Source organism: Maylandia zebra, linkage group LG5 (assembly GCF_041146795.1).
Source record: "Maylandia zebra isolate NMK-2024a linkage group LG5, Mzebra_GT3a, whole genome shotgun sequence".
Classification (NCBI taxonomy): Eukaryota; Metazoa; Chordata; class Actinopteri; order Cichliformes; family Cichlidae; genus Maylandia; species Maylandia zebra.
This window is the reverse complement of record NC_135171.1, coordinates 10569903-10584538: the sequence shown is the minus strand read 5'-3', so window position 1 is coordinate 10584538 and position 14636 is coordinate 10569903. Positions and strand designations below refer to the sequence as shown.

The following is a 14636-nucleotide window of genomic DNA, read 5'->3' as shown; positions in this document are numbered from 1 at the left end:
CTACAAATGTAGGGCCTGGGATTAAAACTGGGTCATAAAATTTTATTTTATGACTAGAAAGATTCCTAATGTGTAACTCTCTTTAATTTCCTTGCATTTAATAACATATCTTTAGTTTTAGAGTAAATTTAGTTGGAGTTCTTGTGTTTTAGAAAGTGAACCATTTTTTCATTGTATTTCCAAATGTCTGTTTTGCATGGCACTAAATCATTAGCCTTTTAGCTGAAATGCTGTTATCAAGGATTCATTTGCCATATTGTGATAAGTATTGATTAGGGCCGACCCCTGTAAGTCAAAGTCTTGACGCCTCAATCGAACGCCTCGGAGTCTTCATGGCGAGCTTGTCGCTTTGTCTCGACAAGTCTTCAACTAAGTGATCATATTAGCCATTCAGTCTGAACTGACCCATGGAAGAGTTCCTGAAACAACTTATACGAGTCTGACGCCAGAGATGCACTCCATCACACGACAGTGAGAAGTCGATTAACTTCAGAATGTGACTGTAGCTCATAATAACAGCTTTGACCTATGGGAGAGTGCAGGCTTGTTTATGGATATCACAACTGATGATTGAAGAGTAAAGCTCAAATGTGGTTTGTTCTGACAGCCTGTTCTTGTTATCAGCTGACCCTTTCCCCCTAAGGAACCTGCGTGATGTAGGTCCAGTGTTGTAGCAACCTGAGCATATAAGAACATTACAAGCAGCTGAAGGCAATGTGAAGTGCACGGTGATAGCAATGATCAAGCTACTTTAATCAGCTATAAAGCATCTGGACACAATTTAGTTTCAGTGTAACAGGTGTCCAAACGTGTACGGTTTGCTGGAAGGAAAAAAAAGAAAAACTTTACCACACACCACTTATCAGTACGAACTTGGGCTGAACAGTAAAACTTAACCATCGGCAAAATAAATGCTTTAGCAACCAAAAAGAAATATAACTACAAACTGTCAGCACAAACTACAGAATGTTTTACAAACAGCAAATATCGCTATAACATTAGAAACTGCCAAGTCTCGCTCAGATGAGGTGCGAGTTATTTCATAACTGCTGTAAATTTAATCTTTTTCTTTAATATGCACACACTGTTTAAAGTGAAGCTAAATGAGTTTGATTTGAACAGCCAACGGCAACACACGTGCTCCCTGGCTCATTAATCCAACAAAGCTTTACGGCAGCCTGACATTATATGTGGCCTCCTTCAATTCTACTGACAAAATCCCAATTCTGTGGGGAGGCCTATTTTTGATATAGAAAAATATCCCTTTTTCCACAGTTAAAAGGATTTCTTACATATCATTTAACCTAGCTGGATTAACCTGGTAGGATGCTTGGGGCAAATATTTGCACAGTGGTCCCTGTTGACCCCCTTCTGCGCTTCCTTTTTTTGCAGTGTTTACAGCACCCTGTTGTGCAAAATTCCACATTGCACATAGTGACAACTGCAACTGCATAATTTGCCCTGAGATTCAGAAACTAAGCAATATCCCAGCTGGAATAAACACATCCCGGCTCCATGCAGGTTTTATTGGTGTTAGTCAGTTTGTGGTAATTCTGTTAAAACTTAATTTAGCTGAGAACAATTTAAACAACAATAATAACACTCAGGAATAGCTCAGCTAATAACATAGACCTTTTAGTTGTTATTGTACTTTGTTGTAGCAAATTCTCATACAAATATGCAATCAATCAAATTACCAAACATTCACTAGCACTTTAGGGCTCGGGGGCCCCCTGGGGTCCTTGTTTTGGATTCCAAATTAAAGAAAGCTCCTTGTATGTTAGTAACTGGCTAAAAGCAAGAGAAAACACCAGCAGCTGGAATAAACATTTTTATTAACTTATAGTTTTAGAAAAAAACTCAACACAAATTCACAAACAATGATTAACATGCACAATTTTAGTATACAAGACAGTACAGTTACTTTTCAATATGAAAATGCCATTCTACATGTCAGTATCTCACAGAGATCAATGATTAATACACCAGTATTAAGGTCAGAGAACACACTATAGAAAAGCAGTAAGGTTGTCTTTGATGGCCATATTTAAAAAAGAAATATATGCAAGCTATATACACTGGACCTGGTGCACTTCTAGCAACAACCACAAAAAACCAAACTGACTGAAATGACTGAATGGATATAAATAGATACGTTGTTGCTCTGTGTTCAATACATTTCAGCCACTCCAATAATCCCTTTATTTCTTCAGATTGTACTTTGTAGTATTTTTTATAGCACAAGGTCAGAAACAATACTTTAATTTTCTTATGTGAACATGAGCAGACGTTACACATTAGGCTCAACTACGTCTATGTAAATAAAAGGCAGTTTGAGAAACTGCCACATAATTACGTACTGTAAATTAATAACCTTTTAGCCTGCAATCTGGCAATGAGGTTACCTTATTTGGATATTAATGGAAATATTAACACCACTCAGAAACACGCAAGCTGCTTTGAGGCCCGGTCACACCAGAAAACTGCACACCAAATTCATAAAACAGGCATCACAGCTTGACTGGCCAGTTTGTGAATTACTGGACATGCTGTGGAGTTAGGACCACGCTCGAGCTAGGGCTCTTAAATCCTTCTGCTTTCTGTCTACTGGGTTATTTATTCCACGCTGTTATCTTGTTCCGAGGATTCACTCAGTGAAGACTTACCAAATGGTAGAAAAGGTTTGGCACTAGATTGGCTCCAGAGGGAGACATATATGATTAAAGACTTGCCTGACAATCAAAGCAGACTAGTGAAGAGCTATGAAAAAAAAGGTCAGCACCTCAAAAGTAAAAATCATGTGATATACATGTAAAGTTTATGCAGCAAAATGCATAATATGCAAAAACACGAAATGTGCAAAGGAAAATGCCACGACTCTCACTTTCTTCTTGTACGTGAACTATAATTTCAGATACTTTGGTCCAACTCATTTTCATAGGAGAATATTTTAAATTTTACTTTAGTACATAGCTGCAAACTGTCCATCATATTTAAGTATTGGAATACAGATAGATGTATCTGTATACTGTACAGCACTTATAGATTAAACAGTATAGATTAAACAGGCATGTGCACCCACCTTGCCTTGGTGGGTGCACATGCCTGCTGAATCCATTTATGCTTTAAATCAGATAAAATCACAAACGTATTTAGCTGGCTCATCCAATTTAGCTCCAACCCGGGGAAAAAAATAGCTAGCTAGATTGCAAACTGCCAGGTCATTAGTACTGTCATAATGGGACATTAAGGACACACAGTTTATGCAAGAGAGAGGATTCGCACCACTGAAGCTCACAGAAACAGATCTTTTGTTGAGCAGGATACACTTAAACATACTGCAGTTAAATAAAAGTTGATAGTGCAGCAGAGTAAATTAGCCAGGCTAGCTCCCCCTATTTGGATTCTTATGCTGTAAGCAATGTCAGCGCCACCAAAAATTCACCCGTGTTTAACTCAGGGCAAGAAAAGTGACTGCACTGATCAAAGCAAGCCTGAACTGCTCTGGAACTGAAATTTCACCGTTTTAAATGCTGGTGTGACCGGGCCTTTCTGCTCTTGGAAAGAAAGATACAGTAGTACTGCTGCTGGAGCACGACAGGGTTTGTTTTGATATGCAACTCAAAAGAATAAACCAGCTAATCAATTTCAGGTCACTGCTCCAATTCAAAGTCACAATCTACAAGTACACTACAAGCGGAGCAAATACAGTGATTTCTAGTCAAAGCAAAAACACAACAACAACAGAAAATAAAAAGAATGTCTTTGAAGTCTTCCGATAGGGAGAAAAGTAGTGGAGGACATCTGAAACATCACTGACTGTAACACAACAAGTGCAATAAGAACACGGCCATCAGTCAATCAAGCAGCTGAATTGTGACAGCTGTAATAATGGGGCAGGAAAATCAATATCCCATTGACTGGTCTGCAGCAGTCTAATCAACAAGCGCGGCGCTTTATGAAACCAGTCAAGGAGCGGATAGGACAGCCTGATTATGTCGGACTTTTTTTACGAGGCCGCTGGGGTCCGCACACCTGCTCAGACATTTAAGTGAGGACATCCAGTCACCTTGCATCAATTCCTTGTGCTTTCATTCGACTTTGAGGTGGGGACTTTAGGGAGGGAGGGGGAGTAAAGAGTGCAAAATGCAGACGATGACAGTCTCTAGCTAATAACCATACGCAGCCCCGTGTTCGGCAAAGGCACAGTAATGTGTAGCAGTTGGGTTGACTGTATCCTTCCACGTGAACATTGTCAGGACCCCAGCAATCACACCTCTGCTTTTACTTGGGTGGCTTTTGACAGACTCATCCACATGATAAAAAGGCGTGAAAAGTAGCTCCCTCAGCAGAGCAGCAATGTTCCTTTGTTAATGTTCAGCTTGGTATGTGTCCAACCGACAGCGGTGAGGTGGGGGTAAAATGACAGCCATGCCTTTTGCTCCATTTCCAGTCAGGGCTCTTTCACCACGGTATTCGCATCAATTATTCTGATACCTTAATAGCCCATAAATTATGCTACGGATGGAGTCATACATTTATTATACCACAGACCATAAATACTGAGACCAGAATTTCCGTCATTTATCTCAATCCACTGCGGCTTTCCTAAAGCTTCCAATCCCCTTTTGTCGTAGGTGCTCCGGTGTGTCAATGAAAATTTAATCAACATACCATTTCCGATAATGGGTTCTTCTACATGCCGAGGTTCCTATCCTTTCTAACTAATTTCTGCAGAAAAGAAAAGCAAACAATACCTCTGCTGCAACACGAATCTCTCTTCTAAGCTCTCTGAAGAGGAAAGAAAGAGGAAAAAAAAATTTATATACCTCTACCGAAGGCACTGTTATCCCAAAGTCCACTGTGCACCGGGCCAGCTGGTCATCTGGGGTGTAGATGGCACATGTTCTCGATACGATGAACTGATCTAGTATACAGGTCGTCTAAATGTAGAGGAGGAACAGTACACATGGGATCTGCTCGACATTGAAATACCAAACGTTTCTATTCTCTGGAATCTGGGCTTTTTTTTTTCTGCTAGGCTGAAAATGTGGATAGGTATTTATTATTTAGAGGAGCATGAAACACAGCAAAATGCCACGATCTATCAGAGTACTGGGAGGGGGAACTTAGCTCAGGAGCCTATGGCTCTTGAACAGTCTTAAGTTTATTTGAGTGCACAGGTTAAGTGGGATTTGGACACAGTTGATCAGTTGGCTATTCATCTTTCACACATTTGACAAAACCTTGTAGAACTTTAAGCCTGCAATGGATGTTTTTGTTCGAAAAGGCTGCACAAATACTGGATAAGTGTGGTTTTAATGACTTGTGAGATGATCAAGTATGGATGCAATCTATCGTTATATTATATCAATTTGCTGAGACAATAACTTATTTTTTTCTTATAGGGTAAAACAAGCAGCCTCTGTTACCTACTTTGGTATGGACTATATATGTAAAGTCGGTTTTAAGGCATTAGTATCTCCAAAGATACTAAGATAAGTCATGTAGACATCAGAACTTCTAAAATGAAACCTAAAGCACGGTGGCACTTATGACACTGGAAAAAATACCAAAAGATTTCATGCACGCAAATCATCACATCTCTATCTGATGGTCCTTTAAGAAGAAGTGGCACGGTCTCTTTAAGAGTTTGGCGCAGTCCGGTCTTTTCCAGCCTTCCCCAGTCCAGCCGCTGAAACCCGGGCCTTGTGCCAGTCCAGTGGAGGGTTAACATAGGACAGGCTGACTGAAGGGATGGAGGGGGAGAGAGGGAGAGCACTCCATCGGCTGTGATTAAAGATCACCAGATGGAGCAGAGCAACGATGAGGACTGCAGAGTGACACAGCGGGCTGAGGTGACTCGCGCCCGAGCCCCGCGCTCCCATACCTGCAACCGAAAACCCACAGAGCAGCTCGTTAAGAACCAGAACTACCTCTCAACTCAAAGGAAGAAAACCCGCACTCTGCTGTGCTATCCTCTAAATTTCTGACAAGTCATCGTAAATCAAAAACCGAGCGTGACACTTTCCTATATCTACATTATTAGTGCCTTTCAACAGGAGAGGCTATCTAAGTATCCCGAGAAGATAAAATTGGTATCATATCAAAAGAGGAGAGCGCCAAATCGAGCTGCCTCACAATTTTGCACAGCAGCGGGATGGGAGCACAGAACTGCTTTATATGCTGCTGCGCTGAGCAGCCAGTCAACAAGGAATAATAACCCAATGGCAGAGATGGATGACACCGTGCACGCATTTCTAAAAAGGTCGCTTTTCTCGCACTGTCTATTACACCTGGTTGGAAAAGGATGTAATGAAGAAAAATTTAATGCTCTCTCTAAATTATGAATTCACCTGTAAGATTTATCAGTGGTTAAAAAAAGGAAAAAACAAGAAACTCACTTAATTTATGGATGTGGATAGGCTCACTTCCCACACCTTCACCGCCCTCGCTCACGGCTTTGATCTGGATGAGATAGTTGTCGTTGGCTGAGAGGCTGAGCTCAGCAGTGGTTCGGTTGGTCAACACAGTAAGGATGTCATTGTAGCGATGTCTCTTCAGCATCACCTGAGGCAAGGGGGAGTGACTCCGGAAAATGAGCTAATGCAAACACCAACATTATTGTTTCTGGAGATAAATCACAGCTTTGCAAAATAGTGGGACTTACCAAATACCCAGTGACCTTTGACTCTGTCTCCATGGCTACTACAGGGTTCCAGTGCAGCGTAAGTGTGGAGCCAATCATGTTCCATTGTATGTTGAGCGGAGGCCGATCTGGAGCTACAAAAGAAATCAGAAGTAAGTATACAGAGGATATGCTGGTTGCCTTTTTTTTAAAAGCATCTTTCTGGAGAAACATTCAAATTCTTGGTTTTTGTTGAATTTCCAACAAAGTCAATAAACTGCACTGTAGACAACACTTAGTGATAATATGAGAAAACTGTTGGTGTCCCAAAACTAATGCTAGTGGAAGGCCAGACTGTACCTATCTCAGAGGCAGTGAGTCATTTAGCTGGAGTCAGGTTAGCCCTAACAAAGGAGAAAATGTTGTTGGAAACTCCTACTGGCAAGCTCTACCTCATCCTGACTGTTCATCCCGTTTTATTTTATCTTTTTCTTTTTTTTTTTTTTTCTCAGACACTCTGGGGATTCCTCACATGAGACACAAGGACTGTGTCACAAACTTAACAGAGATTTCGCTGGGTTTAAGTTTAATGCCATTATTTCTAATATTTCTTGGTGCTCGACAGCTTAGCTAGCTGGCTAATAACCCGAGCCATGCAGTAGCAGGACCCTGAGAGAAGTGAGCGTTGTCATAATGTGATATGGCACAGTCGTATCAGGGGCCCAAAGATAAAGTAAAAAGAATATTGGACACACTGCACTTCTTTTACTGACATAAATGTTCCTTATATATTACATTTATCTTTATATTTGAACTGACTTTTCAATTGACTATGAATCGCTGACTCGGGATCCAAGTTTGAATACCACGAGTTAGTTTCATATCCATGGTAGTGGCTAACAATCCTCTCGACTTGCTTGAGGGTAAAAAGAATAAAACAAAATTGCCCAACCCATCAGAAAGTGATTCTTAAAGGAAATCTGCTTGATTTTTCAAATTTGATGTCCTAATGCAAACTGGAAAACTACTCTTTTGTATACTGTGTTACGGCCGAGACCGTTTCAGACGAGTGACAGGACTCAAACGCAAGACGCCGAACAGCTCGTAAGTATATTTTAAGAATAATGTTTAATGTTTACACAAAATATTCATAAACAAAAGGTGAGCGTAGACGTTAAACTAAATAACGATCTGGTCCGGGTCAGAGAGGACAGCTATTCCGGGGATTGGACTGGAAAGCAAGTCACAAAGGGTCCAGGAAAAGGTCGGGGTCATTGCCAACGGAGGTCGGAGATGACATAGAGGGGTGAGTAGTCCGGGTGTGTAAATCCAAAAACTCCTGGCGTGGAGGCAGAGAGGCAGGTAGGTAATTTTGGTAATAGCCTGAGGGACTGCCAGAAGGTCCAGCATCCAAGTAGAAGCTCTTCGCCAGGGGTTGACAGTTAGGTGTAGTGATGTTTAGCAGAGAATCTGGCGAAGAGAGATTGAGAACGCTGGCCTTATGAGTCCCCGGCTAATTACCCACAGATGTAAGCGATCAGCAAAAACACTGAGGCCCCTCCCAGGGGTGGAGACGCCGGCTCGGAGGGAGACACACTGGCACACACCCGGACCATGACATACTGCTCATCTGATGAGGAGAATACAAATTTCTTTTCTGTTATTTTTATCCCCATGTTATCGATATTTGTGTACTGAATAGAGTTTTTCCTGCTCTTTCCATTCTGAGATTTCCAAAATACATTCACATATTTTTATATATTGTTATAATGCCAGTTCATCTCAGAGGAGCTTATTTATAATAGAAGAGAACCCCAAAGATCAGACAAAGATCTCCTATAAGCAAGCTCTTGGCAAGAGTGGGGACTCCCTACTGTCCACAAGCAGAGACCACCAGCAGAGCCAAGCTCAGAGGGGGACAGCTTTTGGCTATGACCAGTTTCAGAGGTGTAAGGAAAAAACATAAGAGCATACAAAGATAGGAAAAAATAAGCACAAATGTGGTCTAAACCTGCAGGGGCTGTTTAAACAGATTTGCCAAACTAAAGACGACTTCCTGGATTTGTTGCAGGCGTGACGCAGTTAGGGCTACTTCTGTTTGGAAAAAGGAACAGTCTGAGCACTAACAGTAAAGCTGAACAAATGCAACACCCAGCATGGTGAGGACAGTCCAATGCCAAACTGAAGGTTACCATGTAAAGATACTTTCAATGTGCGTCTGGGGATGGACTCACGTGGTTTCTTTGTGGTGCTGTTGATGGGCACGGACTGTGGCCCAGGGCCAGCCGTATTGAAAGCAGCCACAGACAGGTAGTACGCCGTATTTGCTTTCAGCCCTGTGATATTAACCAGCGTGTAGTTTCCAGATAAGCGCACTTTGCCAATAGTGTCAGGCTTGGTGTCATCTTCCCAGTACATGACCTGGTAGGAGAAGAAGGGTAAAAAAAATGTCAGGCTCCCAGGTGCAAAGATTCAAGTGGTGCATTTCATTGCATTATTAAAATTCATAATCCATCGTGAAATCTGAAATGCTGTTTGTATTACAGAAAGGGAGGGGGAGGAGGTGGTGAATAATACATTTTTCACTAGTTGAGTCTCAGCCGCCCTACTTATATACAGAGGGCACTAGAGAGCCATATGATCACTGACCCAGGATCAAAAATTCTGCCTTAAGTCTTTCTAAGTCTAAGGAAAGTGGATCTTAAAGAAAAGAGGTTATGGATAAATCTTGAGAATATTGTTTTTAAAAGAATACTTTAGTTTAGCAAAGCATCAGGTCTGTAAAACTAGATGCTGAGCTAACTTTCCCTCAGGCTTTTAGCCAACACTTAGAGGTGCAGGTGACGCGATATTTGATAAAGCAAACTTGCCGCTTGCTGTGGGTCATCTTTAATGACCCTCATTTAATTGAAATGTGAAGCCTGTCCTACGGGATACCCCTGTTTTTCAATTGCCCATAAATTGTTGTATTTCCAATTTGTTTAATAAAGATCAGAAATCAAATCTTTTCAGCAGGATTATTAAATCTGAACGTCGACTGAATTTACAAGCCCAACAACATCTCCTTAAAAGCTGAGTGCCTCACACGTGTAGTCCTTGCTTTCCATACTGTTGGTGGCCTATTGAGATTCAGCAGCCCAAATCCACTTCAGAACCACATTTGGAGAATTGAGCTCTGTTCTGAAAGCACAATGTGGCCAGCACTATGGCAACTGCAGAGCTTTGTGCAAGGGGCCAGAGGTGACAGATACTGAAAGAGCACAGGAGGAGGGAGACTAAAAACAGCAAAGCCTTCTTTGCATTCTTGAAGCGATGAGGGATTTTTATTTTCCTCTCATGGGTTCAGTGTTGGGGTGCCAAAGTATTGCGATCACTTTGTGATGGTAACGCATTAAACAAAATCTCTTCTGAGATATATGCAAAGATACCGGAGAATATCATAAGCTAAAGAGAGAGACTCATTTAAAAAAAAAAAACAAATAATGGATAAGACGGATAAACAAGGCACCGGGAAAGACCCACTTATCATGTTATTTGAAAGGGAAATAAAAAAAGAGAGAAAAGAATATGATTTTGTAGCAGTTCCTACCTCATATCCAAGCACTCTTTCAGGGATGGTGGGAAGAGCTTCCCAGCTCACTTCAATTTGTGCTGCAGACACACTTCTAGCCCTAACCCTCTTAGGAGCCACACTGGGGACTGCAGAAATAGAGCAGAAATGTGGTAAGAATCCCACAGACTCATCCAACACCATCACACACACTAATAGCAATAAGAGGTAAGGCACAAAATAGACCTGTAGTTTCACTGAAAAGCTATTTCCCCCGCTCTCTTTTAATGGGATCTGTGACTGACATAAGGGAAGACTATCTGCCCGGCAAATTCAATTAACAGGATACCTCCCTGACAGTGCGGTGTGGTAAGAGTCTGCTAGGATTTCCTGTAATCTACCAGCACGATAACTAATATCAAGTTGGCATTCCCAGCTTGAGAGTGGAAGGAAATAACAGCACTGGAAAAAAAGCAGCTCATTTCATGATTACTATTCAAGGTCATGGTTATAAGGAGAGAGATTATAGCTTATTTAAGCGTCACTCTCTGCCGCCAGGCTGAGAAGTCTGTACCCTACCTTCCTCTGCCGAGTACACGACGGCGATCGAGCTGAAGGGCCCCTCGCCTCGGTTGTTGTATGCCCCCACTTTGACGTCAAAAGGCGAGAAGGGTGGGATGGTGTCATTTCGGAAGACGTAACGCGCCGCGGGTGTGGAGATAACCGCTCGCGTCCACGTGACCGTGCCCACAGGCCTGAAGGCGATGATGTAGCCGAAGCCCTCTCCGTTCTGCAGTTCCTCGGGCACAGGCTGGGAGCAAAACACAAAACTATAGTGATATTAAAACGCATACAGACAAAAAAACAGACAGGCCCGTCTCTGCACTGTGCCTCGACTAAGGGATATTGTGAACAAACACAGCCCCTTTCTCAGCTGCCACCACCTAGAAGCCTCCACAAATGCCTTTTACCTTATCTTTTCTTTTCATATGTGATTGTGGCTAAAGAGCACAGTTCTTTCTAAAGAAAGTGTCCCCATCCCTGCTTTTGGAGGAATAAATGGCACTTGGGGGCTGAGCCAGATGAATGGTGTCTCCTTCTAATGGGGGTCATAAAATTGCTCCTTTCAATTCTGCACAATTAAGCAAAACCATTACCCGGCAATGGAGAGAACAGTAAAATGTGACAGATGACTTACCTCCCATGTTATCACTAATTCAGACTTTGTGCCGCCTCCACCTCCAACATCAGTGGGAGCTGTATCGGGAACTGAGAGGTAAAGCCCAAAGGGGAGCAATTAGAACACAGTTTACAAAGCTCAACGACAAGCCTCGACTTGTAACCTTATGACGAGTATGCCAGCTGCAGATACTTCGCCTTCCATTTTACACCCCACAAATCCCCCACTTTGTGCAAACACAAGCATTGCAGAGAATAGTGACTTACAGACTTTGCCCAAATGTCAGCGTGCATACACCACAAGCCAAGATTTGTAATATTTTGCAAATGACATTTGACTCAACCCACTCCTTTTCAATTCCCACTAGGCTGTTTGTGCACTGCAGCGTGCTGGAAAAAAACGACAGTGTAGGTGGAGGAGCACTCAAGCACGTCCTCATAGTATCCTTTCGTAAGTGGAGCCCTGATTTAGTAAGCAGCGTTTGTGTTTGAAGCCCAGGAGTGGTTGAATGCTTGGAATTGAGATTCCTTTTTTTTCCTACCCAGACTTGATATCCTTCTTTTTTTTGCCATACCTACAACTTTAACTACAATAAAACAATCATTATATATAAACAAAGTTATATGAAAAATATAACTGAAAAATATAAAATGTTATGATTTAGAAAATATTTGAGAGTTTCTGTAACACTTTAAGGCTTTGCATGCTGCTCTACTGAAGCAGAAGATGCATGTTTTAAGCTACGTACGCCAGGTCTGCAAAGGGGCTAAAAAGGGGCTATTTTCAAGAGACGGGGCAACATAGGATAGAGTAAAATGACAGGCTCATCAAAGAAGCCTTAAAATTGTTAAAGCGTACCCGTTATGCTTATTTGATGCTCTATATTCTTTGACTCTACTAGAGTAGCTTTCCATGATTCCCAGTTCAGACTAGTCCTCCGTTCTTGGTGCCTCAGTTCATCCTCTGTCTGAAATAAGCTGTTTTAGTTCCTTCTACAAAGTGAACTTCTAAAGCGAGTGATTTAGCCTATAAATGCTTCATTTTTAGTAAAGTGACAGAGCAAGAGTGTGAAGGATCCGTTTCCAGTTGACCCAAAATCTAAGGTCCATAGCCAGATAGTTCTTCTCTATTCTGACCAGGGGCAAACACACAGGACAAGGTCAGACTTTACTCCAATCAGTAGCAAAAATGCAAAATAATATTTAGAAAAAGTATAAACCTTACAGTTTACCCCATAATAACGAAGTGATAATGTGCTTGAAATTCTTGCAATTTTTTTTTAAATAAAAGCCCAAACTATAACATGTACATAAGTATTCACAGCCTTTAACACATAAAACTGAGCTCAAGAATTGTCTGCAGACCTCCAAGACAGGACTGCACTGAGGCACAGAAACAGTTCTGCAGCACTTTAGGTCCCAATGAGCACAGTGGTCTCCATCATCTGTAAACAGAAAAAGTTTTGAACTAACAGGAGTCTTCCCTGAGTTATCAGGGAGAATGGCCTCAGTCAGGGAGGTGACCAAGAACCTGATAAAGTTCCAGCGTTGTACTGTGGAGAGAAGAGAAGCTTCCAGAAGGCCACCTATTTCTGCAGCATTCCACCGATCAGGCCTGTATGGTAGAGTTGCCAGATAGAAGCAACTCCTCGGCAAAGGGCACATCACAGCCTGCCTGGAGTTTGCCAAAAAGCACCTGAAGGACAAAATCCTCTGGTCTGATGAAATGAAGATTGAACTGCTGGTCTGAATGTCAAGCCTCCATGTCTGGGGAAACCAGGGACTGCTCATCACCAGGCCAATGCCAACCCTACAGTGAAGCATGGTGGTGGCAGCATTACTGTGGTCATGTTTTTTTATTATGGGGTATTTTGTGTGGATTTAACCAGTGTTGGAATAAGGCGATAACACAACAAAATGTGGAACCACTATAAATACTTGTAAATCGCAAACCTTATGTTCATTTTTACTTGTGTATCTCTCTAAATTTCAAAACATTTCAAATGGAAACACCATGGAGTTTCTTGGTTTTTCAAGCTACTTCATTATTTACACCCTGCTAGTACTGGTTTGGAACCCTTTCTGCCTTCAGAACTGCCTTAAGTCTTTGCCTTAATTCATTTCTCAGAGATTTTGGTTCATGTTGACACGATAGCATCACATAGTTGCTCTGGATTTGCTGGCAGCACATTCATGAATGTGAATCTCCTGTTTCACCACATCCCAAAGTATTGGATTGAGATCTGATGACATTTGAGTACTGTGAACTTCCTGTCATGTTCAAGAAATCAGTTTGAGGTAAACAAGGACATGGTCAACAAAAAAACTGATGCTGAAACGATGCTCAGTTGTTACTAATGAGATCAGGATCTGCCAGAACAACTGTCCCACACCCTATTTTACCAACATCGCCTACACCATTGATGCAAGGAGGGCTGGCTGTTATTTACACCAAACTGACCATACCACTGGAATGCTGCAGCTGAAACTCGGACTCCTCAGACCAGGTAACGCGTTTCCAAACTCCTGTCCAGTTTGGTGGGCCGACAAATTTACAGACGAGCGAATACTATTGGTAGTATTACCTATTTGCTTATCTGTTGGTATCATCATTCGCAATAAATTCCCACAAATGAAAATGTAAAAAGTAAAGAAGAGGGGGGTTGAAACACAGTTCATTCTTACTACATACTTTGTCCACTAGAGGGCATTCTGCAACGTCCCTGTTGGCAACACAGCTTTGAAGTGCCACAAAAACATTAACCAGCTGATCCGAGCACTGCAGGGTAATGAGTAAATAAATGACTAACCATAACCAATTAGAGCAGGGCGATATGACCAAAAATATTTATCACGATATACATTTGAAAATTTGCGATAACGATATAACTGACGATATAATTGATACTAGACAAAATACTTTAAAACTCCACAACTTTATTAGTGCAAAAAAAAAAAAAAACATCAATGTATTTTCACTTAAACAAGCAGCTGTTTTTTATGTACATTAAAGTTATATAAAAATGTAACAGTGCAAATGCAAATTCCTTGCTGACAGTTTAACCAAAGGTGTTTAAGTGTGCCGTATTTTCCAAAAAACACGGTAATAACAACGGCCCGCTAGCATGCTCTACCAAAAATAGTGCTTTGTTGTGTATCTGACGGACGAAAGCTAAACCAGTTCCACACCACTGAAGTTGCAGCATTTTTACAAACCAATTCTGGCACATCCGTTTCATTCAACAATCCGCTTTCACCCTTCTCATTCTCCGTCACCGA

The 14636-nt window shown here is 41.6% G+C and overlaps 1 protein-coding gene across 1 annotated transcript in view; it reads right to left on the bottom strand.

Moving 5' to 3' along the window:
• Nucleotides 1–1818: 1818 nt before the first annotated feature.
• Nucleotides 1819–14636, bottom strand: part of cntn3b (contactin 3b) — a 54330-nt gene continuing 41512 nt past the window's right edge. The window contains exons 17-23 of the mRNA XM_004567412.3: nt 11377–11447; nt 10758–10989; nt 10218–10327; nt 8863–9049; nt 6671–6783; nt 6405–6570; nt 1819–5890 (exon numbers count right to left, since the gene is read on the bottom strand). Coding sequence (XP_004567469.1) covers nt 5646–5890; nt 6405–6570; nt 6671–6783; nt 8863–9049; nt 10218–10327; nt 10758–10989; nt 11377–11447 — 1124 coding nt within the window. The 3' untranslated portion in view covers nt 1819–5645. The remainder of the gene's footprint in view (nt 5891–6404; nt 6571–6670; nt 6784–8862; nt 9050–10217; nt 10328–10757; nt 10990–11376; nt 11448–14636) is intronic.